A 20204-nucleotide genomic window follows, 5' to 3' on the forward strand; every position below is an offset into this window, starting at 1 on the left:
TTGAATATTGCATTTATTTTGACAGATGGCAGGAAAATTGAAAGTTCTTTCTCTTGAAACATGTCCCAGCATAAACAGAATGCTAGACTTCTCTGGATGTTCAAATTTAGAGAGGCTTAATTTCAAAAATTGTTCCAAATTGAGGAAAATTGGTGGCTCTATTGGAAAGTTGGGGTCTCTTATTGATTTGAAGATTAGTGATTGCTCTTCTCTTGAAAATTTGCCTAAAGAAATCGGGAACCTAGTGAATCTTAAGCACTTCTCGGTCACGGAATGTCCAGTGAAGAAACTCCCAGATTCCATATGGAAGTTGAAATCATTACGTGAGTTGCACTTTGACAATGGCGTTTATAGGCCAGGTTCAGCAAATTCATGGGAGTTACCTAGTGCTATAATGCTTCAGAATCTAACAGTGCTTCGACTTCGTAGTCCCAATTTGAAAGGTCGACTTCCTTCGGCAATTGGAAGTTTGCCCTTTCTAAGAATCCTCTGCTTGTCGTGCACTGGCATCATTGAAGTTCCAGAGACAATTAGTACGCTTCCGTGCCTGCAAATGCTTGAGTTAATAGATTGTGATCAGATTCAAGAACTGCCGACACTTCCCACAAGTTTAAACAATCTGCAAGTGTCATCTAAATCATTGCGAGTAGTCCCAGACCTCTCGAATCTTACTAATTTGGTTATGTTGGACCTATCTGATGGCTATCGTCAGAGACAAGGAGGTAAAATTTGTACCGGTGACTTAGGAGGGATTGGGATGTTATCCAAACTGAATAAGTTGGACTTGAAACTTCTTGGTGTCCCTGCTTCTTTTGAGTTGGCTTCCCTTTCTCAGTTGAAGGAACTTCATTTGTCTGGTTTGGACCTGCGAACACTTGCGCAACTTCCATCGTCTCCGTTAAATTTAAGACTCGATAACTTCAATTCAACTGTGTCACTCTCATCCAAATTAGAGAATTTGTCAAGCTTAAAGCTCTGGTCTTCTCAAGTGCAAGAAATTCAACTCGACAGGCTTCAAAATTTAAGAGAGTTGGTTTTGGAAGGCGGTGAATCCCTCGAGAGATTCGGGCTGTCAAACATGAGGAAGCTCAAAACCGTCCTGGTAGAAAATTGCCCAATGCTAGTTGAGATCCAATTTGCCGGGGTGTTCGAATCGTTGGTGGAATTTTATATTAAGCAGTGCGAGTCCTTCGGAAGGTTAGTGTATGCGGGTGAAGTAGAGTTTGCTAATGAGTTGATTATTGGGGAAGGGAGACTAATTCTCCTGTCGAGAGTATTAAATAAGTTGAGACGGTTCACGCTTTTGAGTTGCCCAAAGATACTCCAAATTCAAGTACACGGTACATCGGAATTGTGGGAACATTTTATGGTCTGGGATTGTCATTATTTGCAAAGTGTTCGTGGTTTATCACACTTAAAGAAGCTCAAGTCTTTAGACATCACGTACTGCCCTGGGCTACAGGTTGTCGAGGGCCTTGACGAGTTAGAGTTTTTGATCAGGTTACACATCTATAATAGCTGCCCCTCATTAGAAAGGTTGATTGATGTATCAACCACCAAATTGCCAAATGATTGCCGCGTGGGCATCTACCACGGCGGGAAGAAAAGATTCTCTGGCTCCGTCCAATCTTACAAGAATAAGAAGGTCAGTTTGAACCTTCTTCTTTCTTTGTTTATTTTTTCCTTCTCCCCTTTTTTTTATTGATGGATGGCAACGCTCGCCTAATTCTCCCCCTGCTTTGTTACTCCTATCACATATTACGTAATAAATATTTGATGTGTTAATATAATCCTATAACGCTTGTCTACAAAGTTCAGATATGCCTCATATACATGCGGTCGCTCTTCCTCTAATAACTTATTCTAACATGATGGACAGGAAAGAGAGATTTGGTACCTTATTGGACCTAACTGGAACGATTTGAAAGGCCATTGACAAAAATGAACTCAATTTCTGAGGTAGATTATATACTGAAAATTGCGGAAAGTGGAAAACAAACATGCGTTGGTCATAACTGTTGGTAAAAAAGAGACATAGTGACTTTTTATTTTTAAGTAACTTGTTGATATCTTATCAATACTTTGACAAGATTACGAAATTTTTTTATAGTATGTAAATTGGAATTTTTTTACTAATTTGCCAATTTTTATTTGTATAATTTATCATCGTTTCAAATCTACTATCGTTTTAAAGAAATTAACAACCTAACTTAAAGCGCAGGGAAATGGGTTTGTTTTCGGGGAAAATCGATGCTCTTGACACAAAGGTCTACCTTTCTATGTAGATTAGTCCAAAGGCTAATTTGCGATATATAGACGAATGGGCAAGACGGAAGCGGAGTTCCTTCTGGCATGCCATTGTGGTTGCCATATCTCGAGTAATTGCTAGAACTTCATTATCTAGAAGAGATGTCATTGTTCAGCTTCTTTTATTTTATTTATTTTTATCTTTTTTTATCCATTTTAATATCGAGTTCTTACTTAAAGTACCCATTATTGAGATAAGATTGGTGATATTTATGATTTTTAAGTGAAGATACACTAAAAAGAATCGATGACTTACTACAAATTCGTAAACATTGGGCTTTTCTGTAACAAAATTTATTTACAGTCGTATGTGAACTAGAATCTTTTGCTAAATTTATTTTGATGGCAACTTTCGCTCGAGTGAAGTTATGAAACATAGGACTTATGCAAAGAGACATTAAAATTCCATTTAACTCCATAAGAAACTTCTTGGCTTGCAGCTTATCTTCTGGAAATTCATCTATTCATTTCTAGCTACATCTTGGCAACAGTTTTTATTATCGTTCTAGAGGACGATATGCACTTTGATTTTGTATTTTCCTGCAAAAAATGTGTCTTGACGGGGTCAGTATCGATCTTTGATCTTCTTTATTTCTTAGAGAATGGATCTGACGGGTGCATAACTATTGTAATATGTGTTGCATTGCCTTCAATTTGTCTGTATATGGCAACATGATATTGTTTTCTAGGTCTAGCCTTTTTCTGCTAATATGATATTGTTTGTCTTATTGTATATGGCAAGAAGTTTATATCTTACGTACTTAATGCTGGGCATTAACATCATGGATCAAGTAGGATTTGAATCGAAACCCGGTTGGCTGTTGGACATGAATTGCCTGCATTTGGGAGTATGAGAGATTCAACTCGTGTCATGCATAATCCGCATGCGCTAATTTGTTCCTTAATCTTTAAGTACGCTCCGTGGAGTTCATACACTATCCAATATGATATTGTTTCTCTTCTTTGATGTAGATTATGTTTTGTACTTCAACCACAACTTGCACAATGAATGTATCTTTACTTTCGTTAGTTTATCCTTTCTAGGAATCGAATATCTTTCTATCTCACTATATAGTGTAACATTAGTTGATACTACTTATTGATTAACTTGACTGTCTAATTTTAACATGTCATTCCTTTCTCAATTTTTTCTCCATATTGCTTGTGATTTTTTTCAGGATTCACGCTGTCATCGGACTTGTACGTGTTTTGGAAGCCTGTGAGGTTATGAGGACAGCTCATGTCACATGTTAGCATGCAAGGGGAGTTTGGCATGTTTTGAAAGCAGGATCAACGGACTTAAGGAGTCTAATCCTGAAAACTTCTGCATCGGGGCACCAACTCTCATTCCCGGCCAATGATCAGTGCCGGAATCCGCCACCTGCGATCACGAGCATTTACTCGTTTCACTTTGTTTCCATCACTGGCAACCGGAGTTACAGATTTACAGAACCGAGAACCATTCACAGAGAACACATGCTGGATGCTGGAAAAATCCTCTCTATCGGGATTCTTCTAATCAATTCATTTCTCTCGCCGACACCGGTCATGAATAAGCACCGTCGCCATCGCCAGTACACCATTTCGAAGTTTCAAAGTCACACCGCCAATACTCTATTTCACTCTGTTTTCGGCTGAGAAGTCTGAAGCACTATGGGTCCGTTCGAAGCTCCTTTGCCGGCATCGTCACTGGCGACACTTCCAGGACTTCTTATTTCTAGTCCAATCACACTTCGTGACCGGTAATCGCACCTACCTTCAAATGCTCTGCTCTCAGCTATTCTTGGAGGAAAAAAAAGGCCGAGAAGTCTAATAGAGATTTGCGTGAAATCGTCTCTTATTAACGATTTGCTAATCATCTGAGCTCATTTTGATGCTGTTGTGATAGCTTGGATTGGAATAGATGCTTCGATGTTGCAGTTAGATCTCTTGTCTGAACTGATCACCACATGTTTGATGAAATGCCTCCATCGCATCAGTATGAATATAGCTTCGAATCTGAGTGAGTTCATCTTGTCTGCTTGAATGAGTCAATGCACTGGTTGTATAGGTTGCATAAACCTTATTGATGTTAACCTTTGAGTCATTTCCGATGACCTCGGCCTTGATACGTTTTGAATGCTTCATGTAATAATCTCCATTCTGCGAATGAGCTGGAAGTGTTGATGTACTAAAATTATAAGTACATGTTGATTGCTGCTGACGCGTTCATTAGGAGTTGTTTGAGGTGAGGAGTTATGTCTTTCGTGTGAAAGAATGAATTCTGGTGATGGCCGATAATGATGGTGCACGCCAATTTACCGTGTTCTGTATACTTTGTTGTGTGTATCTATGGCGGTCCGAGAGTGGATTTGCCGGAAGTCGACACTCTCGGCCAACTGGAGCTTTTGCTCGTGAAATCAACGGAAAGCAAAGATGGAATGGGGGCAGATTGATGAAGGAGGAAGTGGCTCGTCTCGTCTGGATTAACGATGGACCGAGAAAGGACACGGAAAAGTAGCAAATAAAAGTAAAAAAATGAGAAAATACGAAAATAAAAAAGATTCATGAAAAAGATAGGGAAATGCAGGCCTCAAATTAGGTAGTTAGATCTTAGGTTAAGATTTAGTTGATTTTCATTTAGCTGGGGTTGATATATTTTAGGAAATTGCATTTTATGATTTTGAATTTTAGATAGGTTTTTTTTCAAGATGAAATAAATAACAAGATAAGGAAAACAAAAATATAATAATAAAAGGAAAAGGATAAAATGGTCGAGTAATCCAACCACACACATGCAATTCGCTAATACAAAAGACCACTAATCTTTTCTTCTTTTTTTATTGTATTTTCTAAATTAACATCAAATGCAATTCTAACAGGAGATATCACTAATCATGAAATGTACGTGCCTAAGAGCATGGTTTCACGCTAAATATAAATCCCTTATTCATTTATTTATTTTTATTATTTTTCATTCATAATGTAAATAAGATGGATCAATATCAGTGCCAAACTAAACATGCAAACTACATAGTAAACTGAGCATGAACTTGAACCGCATTAAATGCGGCCCTACTACGAATGATGCTAAATCTTTTGCTTTTTCTATTTATTAACTTTTTTTTCCTTTCTATCCTGGGAGAACATGGTTAGGCACTCATGTGACACAAAAGCATGCGAGCCATGGCTAGGGATTCATTTACACATTAGGGTGCGTTTGTTTTGATAAAATTGTTTTTTGGGAAAGTGTTTTCCGGATTTTCAACCGTTTGGTTGTCCGAAAATGATTTGGTCAACCGAAAACACTTTCTGAGCTCGAGGCTCGGCAAATTCGGGTGAGCTAGGGCTCAGCCGAGGCTGGCAAGCTCACGGCTCGCCAGATCAGGTGAGCCCGAGCTCTGCCGATCCTAGCGAGCTTGCGACTCGCCGGCCTCCGGCGAGCTCGAGCTTGCCTAGGGCTGTCATTGGGGTGTTGCCGGTTGGTCGCGGCGGAGGAAGGAGGAGAAAGAAAAGGAAATAAAAGGAAAAAGAAAAGGAAAGAGAAGAAAAAAATAATTAAAAATTCGAATTTATTAAAAGAAATTAAAAATAATTAAAAGAATCGATTTTTTTTTTCGTCTGAGATAAAGTCATGAGATTGAAATCATTTTCCAATAAAATCCAAAGATCAGAAAATGATTTCGATTCCATATTACCAAACGTCGTTTTCCTTGAAAATGCTTTCCAGAAAATTGTTTTCCTTTATTATTGAGTTTTTCGCGAAACAAACGCACCTTTAATTCCTAACCAAAATAATGCTTGAACGGGACCGGAATCGTGACAATAAAAACTAAAAGCAGGATGACCACAGCATGAAGATTCATCAATTTAATGAGAGGTGAACATGGATTCAATGTGATGCTTTTCTACATGAATGACCCAAATGATGAGTAGATGATACCAAACAACCTTCAACTCAGTTCCCATTGAACCCGGACCTCACGTTACTCATCCATATCCGGCGAATATAGGACACGTACATGCAAGGACTGGATGAGGAATTATCACGGATTAATTGCGGTTTGTTCCTAGATGACATGCGAACCAAGCTGAATATTGCTCATCAAGATCAAAAGTCAAATATGGACGACAAGCCTCTCCATCATATACAACATATTTACAATCTCGAAATGTAACGGTTTTGACGAGAAATGAGCACAGGTACCATTACGACACTCTCCTACATGAATCTACATGTTCAAGTTACAAAAAAAAAAATATGTAAATGCAGTCAAACATTGATGGTTTGAGCAAGGAATGAGCGCGGATAGCAAGGATCAACATCACCATGCGTCACATAAGCATGCCAAAACAATATTAAATCGTCGTGGACTTCACACACAAGTTACGCATCACCATGGATGATCAAATTAACATAGAAATAAAATTAGAATCTCCATATTTGAAACCCAATACATCATGACCAGCAAGTCTCCGAAGTGAACCAGTGAACGGATAACAGTAAACAATGAATTGAGGAGCGTAAAAACGAACGGAGGAGCTACTAAACGCATATAGATAAAAACTAAAGGTTATTCCTACCTTTTATTGGAGATTAAACAAACACACCAGTAAAGACACTGATAATAAGGTAAGCATGAACACAACGAAGTGAAATAGAGGTCCTTGAAATGCTCGATTTCAAACTCGACCGGTCCTGATTCATCTATCCTTCCTCGAGAACATCAAGATGAGGAGAATCCTACCTTTTTTAGACTTTTCGCAGCAAAAAGAAATGAAAGTGGAAGTCCCCTCCTTTTTTTTTTCCTCCTCCTCTCTCCTCCCTTTTTGTCCGTGGCTTATGTGTATATATGGGAGAGGAACACTAGAAGTGTTAAAAGTTATGTACGTACTCACTTTAGTGCCAAAAGTTTTTGCCGAATCACTTAAGTGCCAAATGAACAAACCTACGCTACATTAGTTAAAAAATGTGAAACTGCTTAACAAGGTCATCTTATATAATGGGCGAATAATGATATAACAGCTAGGTAGCTTAACTAATATTTGATTGCGGGCATTGGAAGGGAAAAGAATGGGTTAATGACATGCCATGCACATTCCTATATAATTATTTGATCCTGCAACACGTTGAACATTTCTCCTTTTGAATACACATTGTTCGCTCGAACATAAATCATAAAATATCAATTTCAACTGCATGAATATTTATACATCTATTTTGCGCAAACGTCATTAACATAATCCCAAGATTGCTAATCTCATGTTGGAATCAAGTCAAGTTTCTAGTCATGACATGGCGCACGCATTGCCAAGTGCCTAAAAAAAATGTTTCGGAGTGACGTTAATGTCCAATATGCACTCTTAGGAGACAACTTCCGGATTGTTAAGGTCCAATTAGTTGTCCGATTATTCTGTAGCTTATCTGGTGCTTGAATAACATCATTTCTAGCTGGGTGATTTCGCATTTTTCCCTCACTAAAGTGGTTTTCCATTGTGGCAGCCACAGCGATGTGATCAAATTGGTAGTTGAGGTGGTCGTGGCAAAGCTGAAGACAAAACATAGATCGGTGACGGAACATTTAGTTGGAATTGATGATCGAGTTGTAGCAGTAACCGAACTATTAGACGTCGACTCTGGCGGTGTGCAGCTCATTGGAATTCATGGCATGGGGGGTATCGGTAAAACGACTCTCGCCAAAGTTGTCTTCAACCAACTCTCTTCTCATTTTGGAAAGTGTTGTTGTTTCCTTGAAGATGTTCGAGTGAAGTCATCAAGAACTGATGGCTTAGTTGAGTTGCAAAAATAGTTATTACTCGAAATTGGCTATCCTGTAGGAACAAGGAGCATTGACGAAATTGATTATGGAATGAAGAGGACTGGAGAAGCACTTAGCAATAAAAGAGTCCTCATTGTGCTTGATGTTGCTAACAGCGAACAAGTGGAGAAATTAGTTGGAGGGAGTACTTTGTATTCAGGATCTAGAATATTGATTACAACTAGAAATAAAGATGCTTTGCGAATCAATAGACCAAACTATCAAGTCTTACAATATGAAATGGAGGTGATGAGTAGTGATCGTGCGCTTGAACTTTTTAGTAAGCATGCATTTAACAAAGACTCTCCATCAGATTATTACAATGATCTTTCAAGAGAAATCGTATCTGCTGCTGGGAAACTTCCATTTGCTCTTGAAGTAATTGGTTTGTTCCTCTTTGACAAAAGGCAACAAATATGGAAAGAGACATTGGAGAAGTTAAGCAAAGCACCTCACGAGGATGTTTTTGGAAAGTTGAAGATCAGCTATGATTCCTTAAGTTACGAGCAACAACAAATTTTCCTTGATATTGCATGCTTTTTCATTGGTAAGCATACGATGTACGCAATTTACATGTGGAAGGACTGTGATTTTTTCCCGGATATTGGAGTTGATGTCCTCATTAGCATGTCATTGGTAAAGATTGTGGAAAATACGTTTTGGATGCACGATCAACTCAGAGATCTTGGAAGCGGTATCTTCCTTGGGATTTCAAATCTTCATTATTTGTGTTTTTATTGACTGATTCGATCAATCACATTTGCTAGCACTCAGCATCCGCAGGATCATTTCCTTTTGAAAATATCTCTTCCTCTCGCAAACCTCGCCTTAAATTTTTCAATTTAATATCTCTCTTCTCTCACGAAATAGTATCTCAAGTTGATATAAAGAAATTACAATATTGATTGGATTTATTGCTGAAGTAAAACCTCGATATAATTAACTGCAAAGAATGAAGTGACTATTATGTCTCATTAGATATAACTTAGTAATTTATGTTTGGGAGTAAGTTGAGTTACGTGAACTCGGCATTTAATTTTGGGGCCTCATTTTCCACTTGTTTATAATTTTTCTTGTGCCAATTTGCAATTTTTGAAAGGAAGCAAGCAACATAAAATATGACATGATCTTAAATTGAAGAAAAAACAGAGAAAACAAAAAAGCAAAGTGAGTTGGGTGGCCACATGTCTACACCTTAGAAGCTCCCTCTCCATGCATCAGCTATATGCAATTTCTCTCTGATTGATGAGTTACAAATATAGACATCACTCATATTTAATTTTAGTGAAGTTTACATATTGGTAGGCAAAAGAACACTACAAGTGTCATAACTTGTGTACGACGCTCACTTTGGTGCTATAAGTTTTTTTTGGATCACTTTAGTGCTAAAATTTTTGAAAAACGATCACTTAAGTGTTAAATTTTTTGAAAAACGATCACTTAAGTGCCAACTCCGGTGCCGTACACAATTTTTCGCCAGAAATCCGACGTGGCATTTTTTTTATTAATTTCTGAAGCTGACGTGGCTCGCCGGAGATTGGCACTTAAGTGATCGTTTTTCAAAAATTTTAGCACTTAAATGATCGTTTTTAAAAAATTTTAGCACTTAAGTGATCGTTTTTCAAAAATTTTAACATTGAAGTGATCCAAAAAAAACTTATGACACTTAAGTGATCGTTTTTCCTCCGACTTGGCACCAAAGTGATCCGAAAAAAAGTTGTGGCATCAAAGTGATCTCCGTACACAAGTTATGGCACTTATAGTCTCCTTTTGCCCATATTGGTATTTTTATAAGTTTTTTTTTTGGTCGAAGGTATTTCTATAAGTTGAACACCAATCAAAGATATAGTTGGAGGTAGTTTTGTCCAACTAGGTACGGAAGAAAAAAGTGACATCGTTTAATAATGAGAAAAATCACTTCAAATTATATACATTATAATGACACTCTTAGGCTCCATGCATTTGGAAGAAGAACGTGAGATCCCATTCTAACATTTTAGGGAATGTTTCATTCTACCCTTCATAACTTTGAAGTTGGTGCATGTCAAATCTCAAACTTCAAAAAGTCGCATTCCATATCTGTCTAACCCAAATTTGTATTTTGTTATGCTCATTAACATCGCTAACCTTTTTCCATTAACAACTCAGTCGTTGCCTTCTTGTGGTCCTCACTCCCATTTGCCTTGACAGCCTACCCATTGTTCCTACGAATAAAGTTATAAGAGATTAGATTGAACATGTATAGAAAATTATGAATAAAGTCATGAATTGGGCATTACACTTTATATAAAGTGACTCTCGCGATTTTGTCATGGGTACTTGCTGAGCAATCGATCGAGGAAAATCTACGTTTTTCCATCAACTGTTCACGTGTCATGCATAATCAGCAATCTGAAATCATTCCAAATAGACATGTTCGAATTCTCTATTTAACATGGAATTTATGATATAACTCTCCCCCACTTCCAAGGATGTTCATCTAGAATTTATTAAATGCGCCTTATAGCATGAACTCAGAATTAAAACTCGCGCTCTGTGTCCGCTTCCACTTTTGTTCATGATCTGATTAAGAATCTAAATTGTTAAGTGAATTAAAACGCGAGAGAAATCAAAAGGATAAGGATGCGGCTAGCATAACGGCACCACCGTCACGAGCAAGTGGCAACGGTGCAAGGTGGACAGGGTGTTTTATTTTGCAGAGGATGTGCAACCGGATGGGCAACCGAGTGAAGAGAAAATATTATGTACCTGAGAATCGTGCCGAATCTACTTGAGCCCACTTATCAGTTGACACGTGTACATGATTGACCCACCCTTGATTCCATCTCTCGCACCGCACCGCGCCGCGCCGCTCCGCTCCTCCTTGATCTATCTCCAGCAAGTCAGCAAAGTCCGCGACTTTTGCCGACTGGGTCTCCGTCCCCTCTTCCATCAACCCCTCGACGCTCCTCCATCTCCGCCGACCCGCTTTGCCCACAACTCAAGCTCTTCAACCTCGACGGCTGCCCTCTCCTCCAGCCCGACCTCCTCTTCTCTGACGCCCACGCCGTGCACGGCGTCGCCTGGATCCTCGATTACTCGGTCTCGGCTTGAGGAAATGATTGGCCAGCGTTCGTTTTTGCCTTAATTTTTACTCTTCTTTTTTCTGAGTGAGGCTCTCTCTGTTCAAGCCAGGTGAAATACCTATGATTTTTCTTTCTCTGTAAATTCTGAGATCATGCGAAGTCTATTTGAGTACGATTTTTGAGGTGGGATAATCAAGAATGAAAGAAGCCGTGAGGTGAGAAAAATAGTTTCATTTGGCACTCTGAAGTTGTGACTGACTTGAAATCTCTGCTTTATATTTTCAGTTTTTCATTCATCTGTTTCTTTCATTTCCATTGAGGGGTTAATTTAAAAAAAAATACCAACTTTAGGTCGAAGGATAATTATAATCCGAACTTTTTTTTGTCTCATAAAAAAACACCAACTTTAGATTGAGGGACAATTCTGGCCCGAGTTTTTTTTTGTACTGTAAAAAAGCACCAACTTTAGGTCGAGTGACAATTTTGGGCCTAACTTTTTTATGTCTCATAAAAAATCACAAACTTTCACCATGATCCCAAATCTGGCCTCCCGTTGACTTTTTGTCTAAAGTCACCCTTGTTTGAGAAAAAAAGTTATGGTGGTGAGCCTAGCGAATCTCATTCATGGCGTTTGTCGACAAGCGATGGTCTATAGCTTTAGATTACTACAAAACGACGAAGTCTGGCCAGAGAGATTCAATCTAGAGATATTTTTGACTTGCCGGTGAAGTGAAGAAGATGAACAGTTTCACCGTTATTCTTCAAGCTGTGGCTCAGAGAATAAGACAATGAATAATGCTTTAAATCCAATCAGTAAGTCACGTGGATTTATTGTTAAGGTAGAATAGTCAAGTTGGATAATCAATGGTTTTAAGTCAATAGGGGACAGATTTGGGATTTAAGTGAAAGTTGATGCTTTTTTAAAAGACAAAAAAAAGTTAGAGCCAGAAATGTCACTTAACCTAAAGTTGGTATTTTTTTACGGAACAAAAAAAAGTTCGGATCAGAATTGTCCCTCGACCTAAAATTGATGTTTTTTTACGGAAGAAAAAAAAGTTTGGACTAAAATTGTCCTTCGACCTAAAATTAATGTTTTTTTTTTAAATTAATCATTTCATCGAGAGAAGAGAGAGAGAGAGAGAGAGAGAGAGAGTAGCGGGAGCAGGGCACGGCAGTGCAGTGCAGAGTAAGAGATGAAGTCAGACGTGGGGCCTCAAGAACCCAATACCTTTTTCACCGGATGGGGGATCCATTTTGATATCCCCAGGAGACCGAACAAGCAAGTCGTCCGGTTTCCATAGGAAAATATGTGGTGCAGACTGCACCGTCAGCTTATCATTTTCCAAAGGATAAAGGGCGATAACATCAATTCTTAATTTTCCCCCAAACCGTCCCATGAGTGGGCTGACAAAGTATTATTCCACGTTGCTTGATAACAGGTGTTAATGCTTTTTATATTCATGTGATCTTATTCTATTTAATAATTTAAGTTTTTAGGTTGAACTTTCTAACTAATATGGTCACTAACCAAATCCTGATGCAATTACCCCGAATCGATATAATTGATGTCATTAGATAAATAAAGTGGTTAATTGACTTGGACTTAGCAAAGTGCGAAGTCGTTTGCTTCTTGGCATTTATCCGGTGAATGATCATTCCATTCACCGGCTCCAAGCCGGTCATTCCTTATCGCTTCTAGTTGTCTTCCTCTGCACGTGCTTAGTCGTTGCCTTCTAGGCATCATCCGGTGAATGGAGTGCAAAGATATGAGCTGATTTTTGTTCTTATATATACACCGGCACTTTAGTTAGCCCGTGCTACAGATGGGAGGATCGCTTATCGTTTAAATTGTATTAGTCTCTTTTGGCCGCAACATTTTATCTTATATCCAGAAGCAAGGGGAAAACAAGAAAGAAAAGGTCGTAGTAGCTATATTGCCGCTTCAATTACATTACCATTGTACTGGCCTATAGACTCGTGATTTGCACAGGAAAAATACTTGTGAAATAGATCGCAGGAAATTTTTATTCTAGTATTCTTGATCATCATGAGAGCAAGAGATTTTTTGTAATATTAGAAGTAATTACATGCCCCTTGAACTAAAAGGGAAAAGAAATTTTTTCAAAAGAGTGTTAAAGATAAATATCACTGAAGGAAAATTCTCCCGGAGGGCCGGGGACATAGTCCATGACAACTATTCAACTCCAAAGAGGCCCGATTGCACCAACCGATTCGTTTTGCTAACTATGTGGCTCCCTCTACTCCATAGCTCTTGTTCATCCGATTCTTGATTGGAACATGCTTAATTTGGCGATGTTCATCCTGCTCCTGCTCTCCTTTGCAAATTTCAGCACCTAATTTTGCTCCATTTCCTCCATTGAAAAACCCAACAACTTCAGGGTTTGAAGGAGAAAACAAATTTAGCCCCAAGTCGCTAATTGGCGGGCAAATAACACACACAGATGATATTGTTCAGCAGCAATATTAGCGACTTAATTTTATCGATGAGTCACGTCGGAAGGTTTATATTAAAAATATGTCACGTCAAATTTTCTGGCTACACAAATCGCCAATGACACTAAAGTGATGAATTCTTCACGTGACACTCAAGTGGTCAAGAAGATAATTACGTCATTGTAGTGAGCGCCACTGACCAAAAAAAAAAAGAAGTGGGCGCCGTAAAAAGTTAAGACAATCGTGACATTTTTTTCAAGATTCACAATCGAGGCGTCAAGCATCTCCAGCTTCTTCAAAGAACTTTTTTTCTTTTAGGGTTAATATCACGAAAAACCCTAAACTGGTACACTTATGACACATTTACCCCAAACTATTTTTTTGACCATAAAAAACCCTAAACTGGTACACCTGTGACAATTTTACCCCAAACATACCACAAAAAACCCTAAACTGGTACACATGTGACAATTTTACCCCGAACTAATTTTTAATATTATTTTTTTATTTTTTTGAATTTTTTGAATTTTTTCTTTTCTTTTCTTTTTTTTTTTTTTTTCCTTCACCTTCAACCTCTGGCCGGTCCGGTGATCGGCCAGAGGCGGAAGCCGGCGAGGGCCGCCCTCGCCGGCGTCGGGCGACCCTCGCTTGCGTCGGGTGTCGGGCGGCCCTCGCCGGCGTCGGGCGGCCCTCGCTGCGTCGGGCGGCCCTCACTGCGTCGGGCGAGGGCCGTCCTCTCTGCCCGGGGCAAGGGCGACCCTCGCCCGACTCGAGCGAGGGTGGCCCTTGCCTGACGCAGTGAGGGTCGCCCTCGCCGGATCCGGCGAGGGCAGCCCTCGCCCGATACCAGCGAGGGTCGCCCTCGCCGGATCTGGCGAGGGCGACCCTCGCCTGCGTCGGGCGAGGGCGGCCCTCACCGGCTTTTGCCTCTGGCCGGTCGCCGGACCGGCGACCGGCCAGGGTCTGAAGATGAAAAAAAAAAAAAAGAAAAGAATAAAGAATAAATAAAAATTCGAAAAAAATAAAAAAAAAATATTAAAATTTTAATTCGGGTAAAATTGTCACATATGTGATTTGGGATTTTTGTGATAAGTTCAGGTAAAATTGTCACAGATATACCATTGGGGTTTTTAATGATCAAAAAAATAGTTCAGGGTAAAATTGTCACAGGTGTACCAGTTTGGGATTTTTTATGGTCAAAAAAATAGTTTGGGGTAAATGTATCACAAGTGTACCAATTTAGGATTTTTCGTGGTATTAACCCTTTCTTTTATCCTATAACCAAAGTCCGATTTAAAGGTGAGGCGACACATCCCGTAATTTTGCAGGTTAGATTGTCTTTTTTTTTTTTTGGTCGAAGGGTAGATTGTCTTTTGCACGCTCCGTTTTTTTCCTAGAAATTTCCTCACTAGCGTTTTTTTTTCTTTTTTTTATTTGTGATGGACTTTCATGGTTTTCTCTGACATTGACAAGGGAATGTGCAAGCCCTCCTTAGTACGTTCTGAGTTGCTCGATATATGCATTATGCCTATTGGCGACAAACTCATCTTACCTACCTAATTTTTGTTTGGGCTTATCGACATTTTCGTGAAAAATTCATCTACTTGAGTTTTAAAAATAAAAGAAAAAACTATAAACAGAAAAAGGAAATAAATAAGGGAAGATGGCATAAACAAAAATTTCATTGATTGGTGATTTTCAGTGGACCAAGCTACAAAAGAAGATATCAGAAACAAAATGGAACTTGCTGTACAGAAATAATAGCGTGCCGGCCGAAAGGGAAAAAGGGTCAAAGAGGTAATTGGCTAGTGTGATGCCGATGACGCCCATGACTATGACACCTGTAGATCGACGACAGGCTATACGTCTAGCCTTGGTTCAGAAGCCATCTCTTGGTGCGGCTTAAGACAGCCAACTGCATCGTTGTCGATGACAGAAGCCAAGCATCGAGCCGCATCTGTGGCAGCTAAAAAACACATAAGGTTAGCGCAATTGCCAAAGGGTATGCACCAACAAATATGGGGATCCAAGTTCATGGATTTTCGAAAATAGTTGGGCAAATGAATTTTCCCAGTTGGTTTAGACAGAGACAAAATTAGGTGGCTTTTCACGCACTATGTTCTAAATTAACGCAACTTGAAATTTTAAATTTGTTTCTTACTATCGTACTTTAGTCACAATGATAATGACCCATTGCAGAGTTGGCAAGAAAAGGACTTCCCCCGCGACATCAAATTGACTTTCATCAATTTTTATCCAGCTGAAGTTACGTTAAATTGACGTCCATTAATATTTTATCTAGCTAAAGTTACAAGTTTCATTTAATTGACATCGATCGATTTTTTTTTATCCCAAAGAGACGGTACCAAAGTTACATATAACCGATTGAAATCTTTGTTTAACGTGCTGTTGTTTGGTGGCCATTAAATAATTACCAAAAGAAAGAACAGTATCTTCCTTGGGATGTTGAATCTTCTTTATATGTATTTTTGTCGACTGATTCGATCCATCACCTTTGTATCTCTGAAACCCAGGTTAGCACTCAACACTACAAGATCATTTCCTTTTTGACACCTCTCTTCCTCTTACAAAATGCGCCCTTAAATTCTTCAATTTAATATCTCTCTTCTCTTGCAAAATAGTATCTCCAGGTTGATCTAGTGGAAAAACACTTTCTTTGATTGATCATTGAAGTATAACCTCAATATAATTAACTGACAAAGAACGAAGTGACTCCTATGTCTAATTAGTTGAAACTTAGTAATTTATGTGTGGGAGTAAGTTGTGTTAGGTGAAAAACAAGAGAAAAATAGAAGTGTTCAAAGACATTCTTAAAAATAATGGATGCATATGGAGTATAAAAAAGGGGCATTTTCAAAATTAGTCTCCCCAACCTTTTTGAAAGTTTTTATGTTTGGATACCCCTTCATCGGACCTTTTGTTTAAAAACTCTCGACTTTAAATAATATCGACCAAAAAAAAAATGATCCCCATGCTCTTGATGAAAGTTCAACTTGATCGCTAAACTTTAATTTTGTTTAATTTGGCCATTTATTCTTTGAATCGGATCAATTGAATTCCCCTAATCAACTTGGTCATGTTGGCATCTGACGTGATGATCCATCTCCATCTTGAGACCTACGATTGCTAGCCTAATTGGGCTGTCAGGAGCCACATCTGCAAAATCTAGAAAGAAAAAAGAAGAAGATAGAAACCAAAGGGGGAGAGAATTGGGGGAGGGGGAGAGAAGTGGGCGATGGGAGATGAGCGATGGTGCTCGATTCCTAATTTTAGAGCAATATAGATAATTTAAGAGTAAGTTGATCTTAAAATTTATTGCACTATGTATGTAAATAAGTGAGTTAATTGTTTTTCATCAAAATAAAGTAATGAGGTTCGAGAGAAGAAAATGAAATCTTGATGGATTTGGTTATCCAAAAGTTTATGGCATGTCATATAGTTAAATTAGGTAAAATACTTTCAAGTCAATGATGTCTAGGGTCGACGCTCATGGATTGGTGGGGATGGGACGGTAGATAGAGATGTCAACGTTCGATCCTGACAAGACAGGAAGAAGAGGATGATTACCAGTTTTAAATTTTTGCGCTTCCAAAAATTTTATGATAATCATTTCGATTGTTGTAAAACACGAAATATTATTAAAATTTTGGAGTGAAATTCATATAATAGTTAAAATAGGCCCGAGCGATGTGCCACGAGATAAATCAATCTATTTTTCGCATGTGTGGTATGCCAGTGGGGAAAATACTTGAGGGAAGAAATAGATAATATCACGATAATAACTAGAAATTGTTTGATTGTCGTTGAAATGATTTGCTAGATCTAGAAATTATTTTATTGAGATTTCTTGTTCATTTACTTCAAAGTTTGCGGAAATAAATATTGGTAATTTAATGGAACGCTTACGATGGTGTTAATAATTTAATAAATATTGGTAATTTAACATAGGATGATAAGTGTGGCAGTACTCTCAGCACATTAACAAACGATGGAATGAGGAGATAAAAAAATTATTCTTAGGCTGTGTTCATTTGGCGAAAAATATTTTTCAGGAAAATATTTTCGGGATTTTTCGGTGTTTAGGGGGCGGAAAACATTTTCCCTCAATGAGGAAAAACATGAACAAATCTAAGGAAAATGACTTCCTCTTTCTGAAAAGAGGAAGTCATTTTCCACATATCTTCTTTTTCTTCTTCTTCTTTCACCATTTTATTTTCAACATTTTCTTTCCCCCCTGGTTGCCGGCCGCCGCCGCCGGTTGCCGGCTGCCGCCTCCGGTCGCCAATTGTCACCCGCTGTCGTCGACCGCCTCCACCGATTGCCGGCTGCCACCACCCGTCGCCGTCGCCACCTCCGCCACTGATCGCCGGTCATCGCCACCGCCTCTGCCATCGATCGTCGGTCGCTGCCCGTTGCCGCCGCCACCGATCTCCAGTCGCCGCTGCCGCCTCCGCCGCCAGTCACAAGCCGCAGCCGCTGCTACCACCCGCCGCCGTAGCCACCACTAGACACCAGTGGTCGCTGAACACCGGAAAATATTTTTCGAGACTTTTTCAGATTTCAGCCGAATACCGAAAAATTGAGTTTTCCAAGAAAATGATTTCTGGGAAAACATTTTCCAGAATTATAACACTTTCCGCCAAACGAACGGAGCCTTAATTTCTCCATTAATTTGATTTGCTCATAACAAATCTCGAAATACTGCGACTCCATTTGTTTCTCCACAAAATTGTTATTTTAATTATGAACAAATGAATGAAAGAAACACATAAAACGAAAACATCATGTGCTTTAGGAAACCAACCTTAATAGGACTTGGAAAAAGGTAATACTCTATTTGCATAAGAACATATTCATATCATCTCAAGGATGAAGAGTTTTCAACTTACGTATGACGACATGCTATGTCCTTCGAAGGCATTCTAGTCTATTTTCATTCCCATCGGGATCACAAACCAGATGATGCTGAACCATTGCATTCACTTAGTCGACTAATTTCCCTGAGATTCCTTGAAATAAGACAGAAAACACAACCCCATGCCAAATTGAAATTACTCATGTGAAGTAGGTACTCTCTATTGAATATGATACTTTACCTGCTATAATTACTAGGAAACAAGGATGATCTCCAGAATCTGATCTCTGTCGGGCTACTGTCATGCAAATATTCTTCATACTTCTACATAAGGCATATGTGTTCTCCATCATTCTGGTATTCTGTGTGTAAATGACAATAAAAGAACATGACTAGTATCTTCCAAGTCAATTTGCACTCCTAATATTGCCAATGAGCTATTCCTATGTCAAGATTACAGTTGTAGTTGGAAGTCCTTGCTTCTGATGCAGTACCAATTAAGCTATCCACAAAAGCAAAAATCATATGCATAGCTCCTCCCACTTCATTTCAGTGCCATAAACAGCTGGGGGATACCCGAGCTCTGAAGATTTTTTGTTCTTGTCATTAGCCAAGCCAAAAATGGTACCACAACTGCTTATCGCAGAAGTGAATTTCCAATTCCGTTCAGTGGCAGCTGTAACAAAACATTCTAATTTGAGCTGTAGTTCAAGAAAAGATGGCATTAAGAGACATAGAACAGCTCTCAAATATTGTAGGACTAAAGCAAATCACCTTTCTAGCCACCCATTGATTACTTGTCATGTTTATCCAAAAAAACAAGAAAGTAATACGGTTGATTTAAGGACTTCCTCCATACTCTGGTTTGGATCTCACACTGTTATTCACGGTACAGTGAAAATCCTCTGTTTTTTTTAAACCTATGGGGCGTAGACATTGTCATCACCAAACAATGACTGAATTGAAGTAAGAAATTGCGAATGATGTAAGGGTGAGAATTTGCAAGATGATTAATAAAGAGATGAAGTAATACCAGGAAAGAGTGGCTACATGATTTTGTACCGGGTTTCCACTGTAGATGATAATACTTTCAGCCTGATCAAGGCCATATATCTACCTTCAGAGAGAGCAATCTTCACATTGGCATTTAAGGCGACGAGCAATGTTTGATACAGATCCATGGAGATTCATCATCTTGACATTAATGCCCCACCTTTAAGAAAATGCAAAACACGTTTATGGTACCTTCACTGCCTACTTCCATGACCAAATAACGAATTAATAAAATGCAATCAAGATCACATATGCATGAGCAGTTTCCAAAATCCATCGGATAGTAAATTTCTCTACTTCATAGAAGTTGGAGAGAAGTATTACTTTATTTACACAAGCGCAAATTGATACCACGTCAAGAATGAAGAATCTTGTACTATGATGGACAGCTCCCATTCATAAAGCATGACGCAATGCAATCGGTTTAAAGAATGTCCCTGTCTCATCCATATCCCAGATATTTGGTTGGGATATCCCACAATTGCCAAAATTACAATGAAGCTCCTGGTCATTTAAAGCATGAGGGGCATGAGAAATTGTCATCACCAAATCAAAAAACAACAGAAGGATGCAAATTAGATACGTAAAGACACTAACTGATGGTATGAACATGTGAAATGGATATAGGCATGACAAAAAACAAGAAAGAGC

The 20204-nt window shown here is 38.8% G+C and overlaps 2 protein-coding genes across 4 annotated transcripts in view; both read left to right on the top strand.

Moving 5' to 3' along the window:
* The window catches only part of LOC115687105 (TMV resistance protein N-like), a 34031-nt gene extending 29633 nt beyond the window's left edge, over positions 1–4398 (top strand). Inside the window, exons 5-6 of one of the 3 annotated variants that reach the window (XM_056319646.1) lie at positions 26–1645; positions 3486–4398. In XM_056319646.1, the coding sequence (XP_056175621.1) occupies positions 26–1645; positions 3486–3530 (1665 nt within the window). In that variant the 3' untranslated portion in view covers positions 3531–4398. Of the gene's footprint in view, positions 1–25; positions 2096–3485 lie in introns of those variants that run through there. The other 2 variants (XM_056319645.1, XM_030612584.2) reach the window with 2 other exon arrangements.
* A 178-nt stretch (positions 4399–4576) lies between these two features.
* LOC115687125 (disease resistance protein L6-like) lies at positions 4577–8846 on the top strand. The gene is made up of 3 exons (XM_056319585.1): positions 4577–4803; positions 7790–7968; positions 8125–8846. The coding sequence occupies exons 1-3, from the start codon at positions 4577–4579 to the stop codon at positions 8844–8846; spliced, it is 1128 nt and encodes a 375-aa protein (XP_056175560.1).
* Positions 8847–20204: the final 11358 nt, after the last annotated feature.

This window comes from Syzygium oleosum, unplaced genomic scaffold (assembly GCF_021117445.2).
Source record: "Syzygium oleosum isolate NSW1041296 unplaced genomic scaffold, Sole_v2.1 Sole_v2.18, whole genome shotgun sequence".
NCBI lineage: Eukaryota > Viridiplantae > Streptophyta > Magnoliopsida > Myrtales > Myrtaceae > Syzygium > Syzygium oleosum.

Bases quoted from the DNA above. Each gene is read 5' to 3' on its own strand.
- LOC115687125 (XM_056319585.1), top strand. From the start codon at position 4,577: ATGGCCGATAATGATGGTGCACGCCAATTTACCGTGTTCTGTATACTT. The intron at 4,804-7,789 runs GTAGCAAATAAA...CCATTGTGGCAG, and splicing joins CCGAGAAAGGACACGGAAAA to CCACAGCGATGTGATCAAAT. The intron at 7,969-8,124 runs GTAAAACGACTC...GCTATCCTGTAG, and splicing joins TCATGGCATGGGGGGTATCG to GAACAAGGAGCATTGACGAA.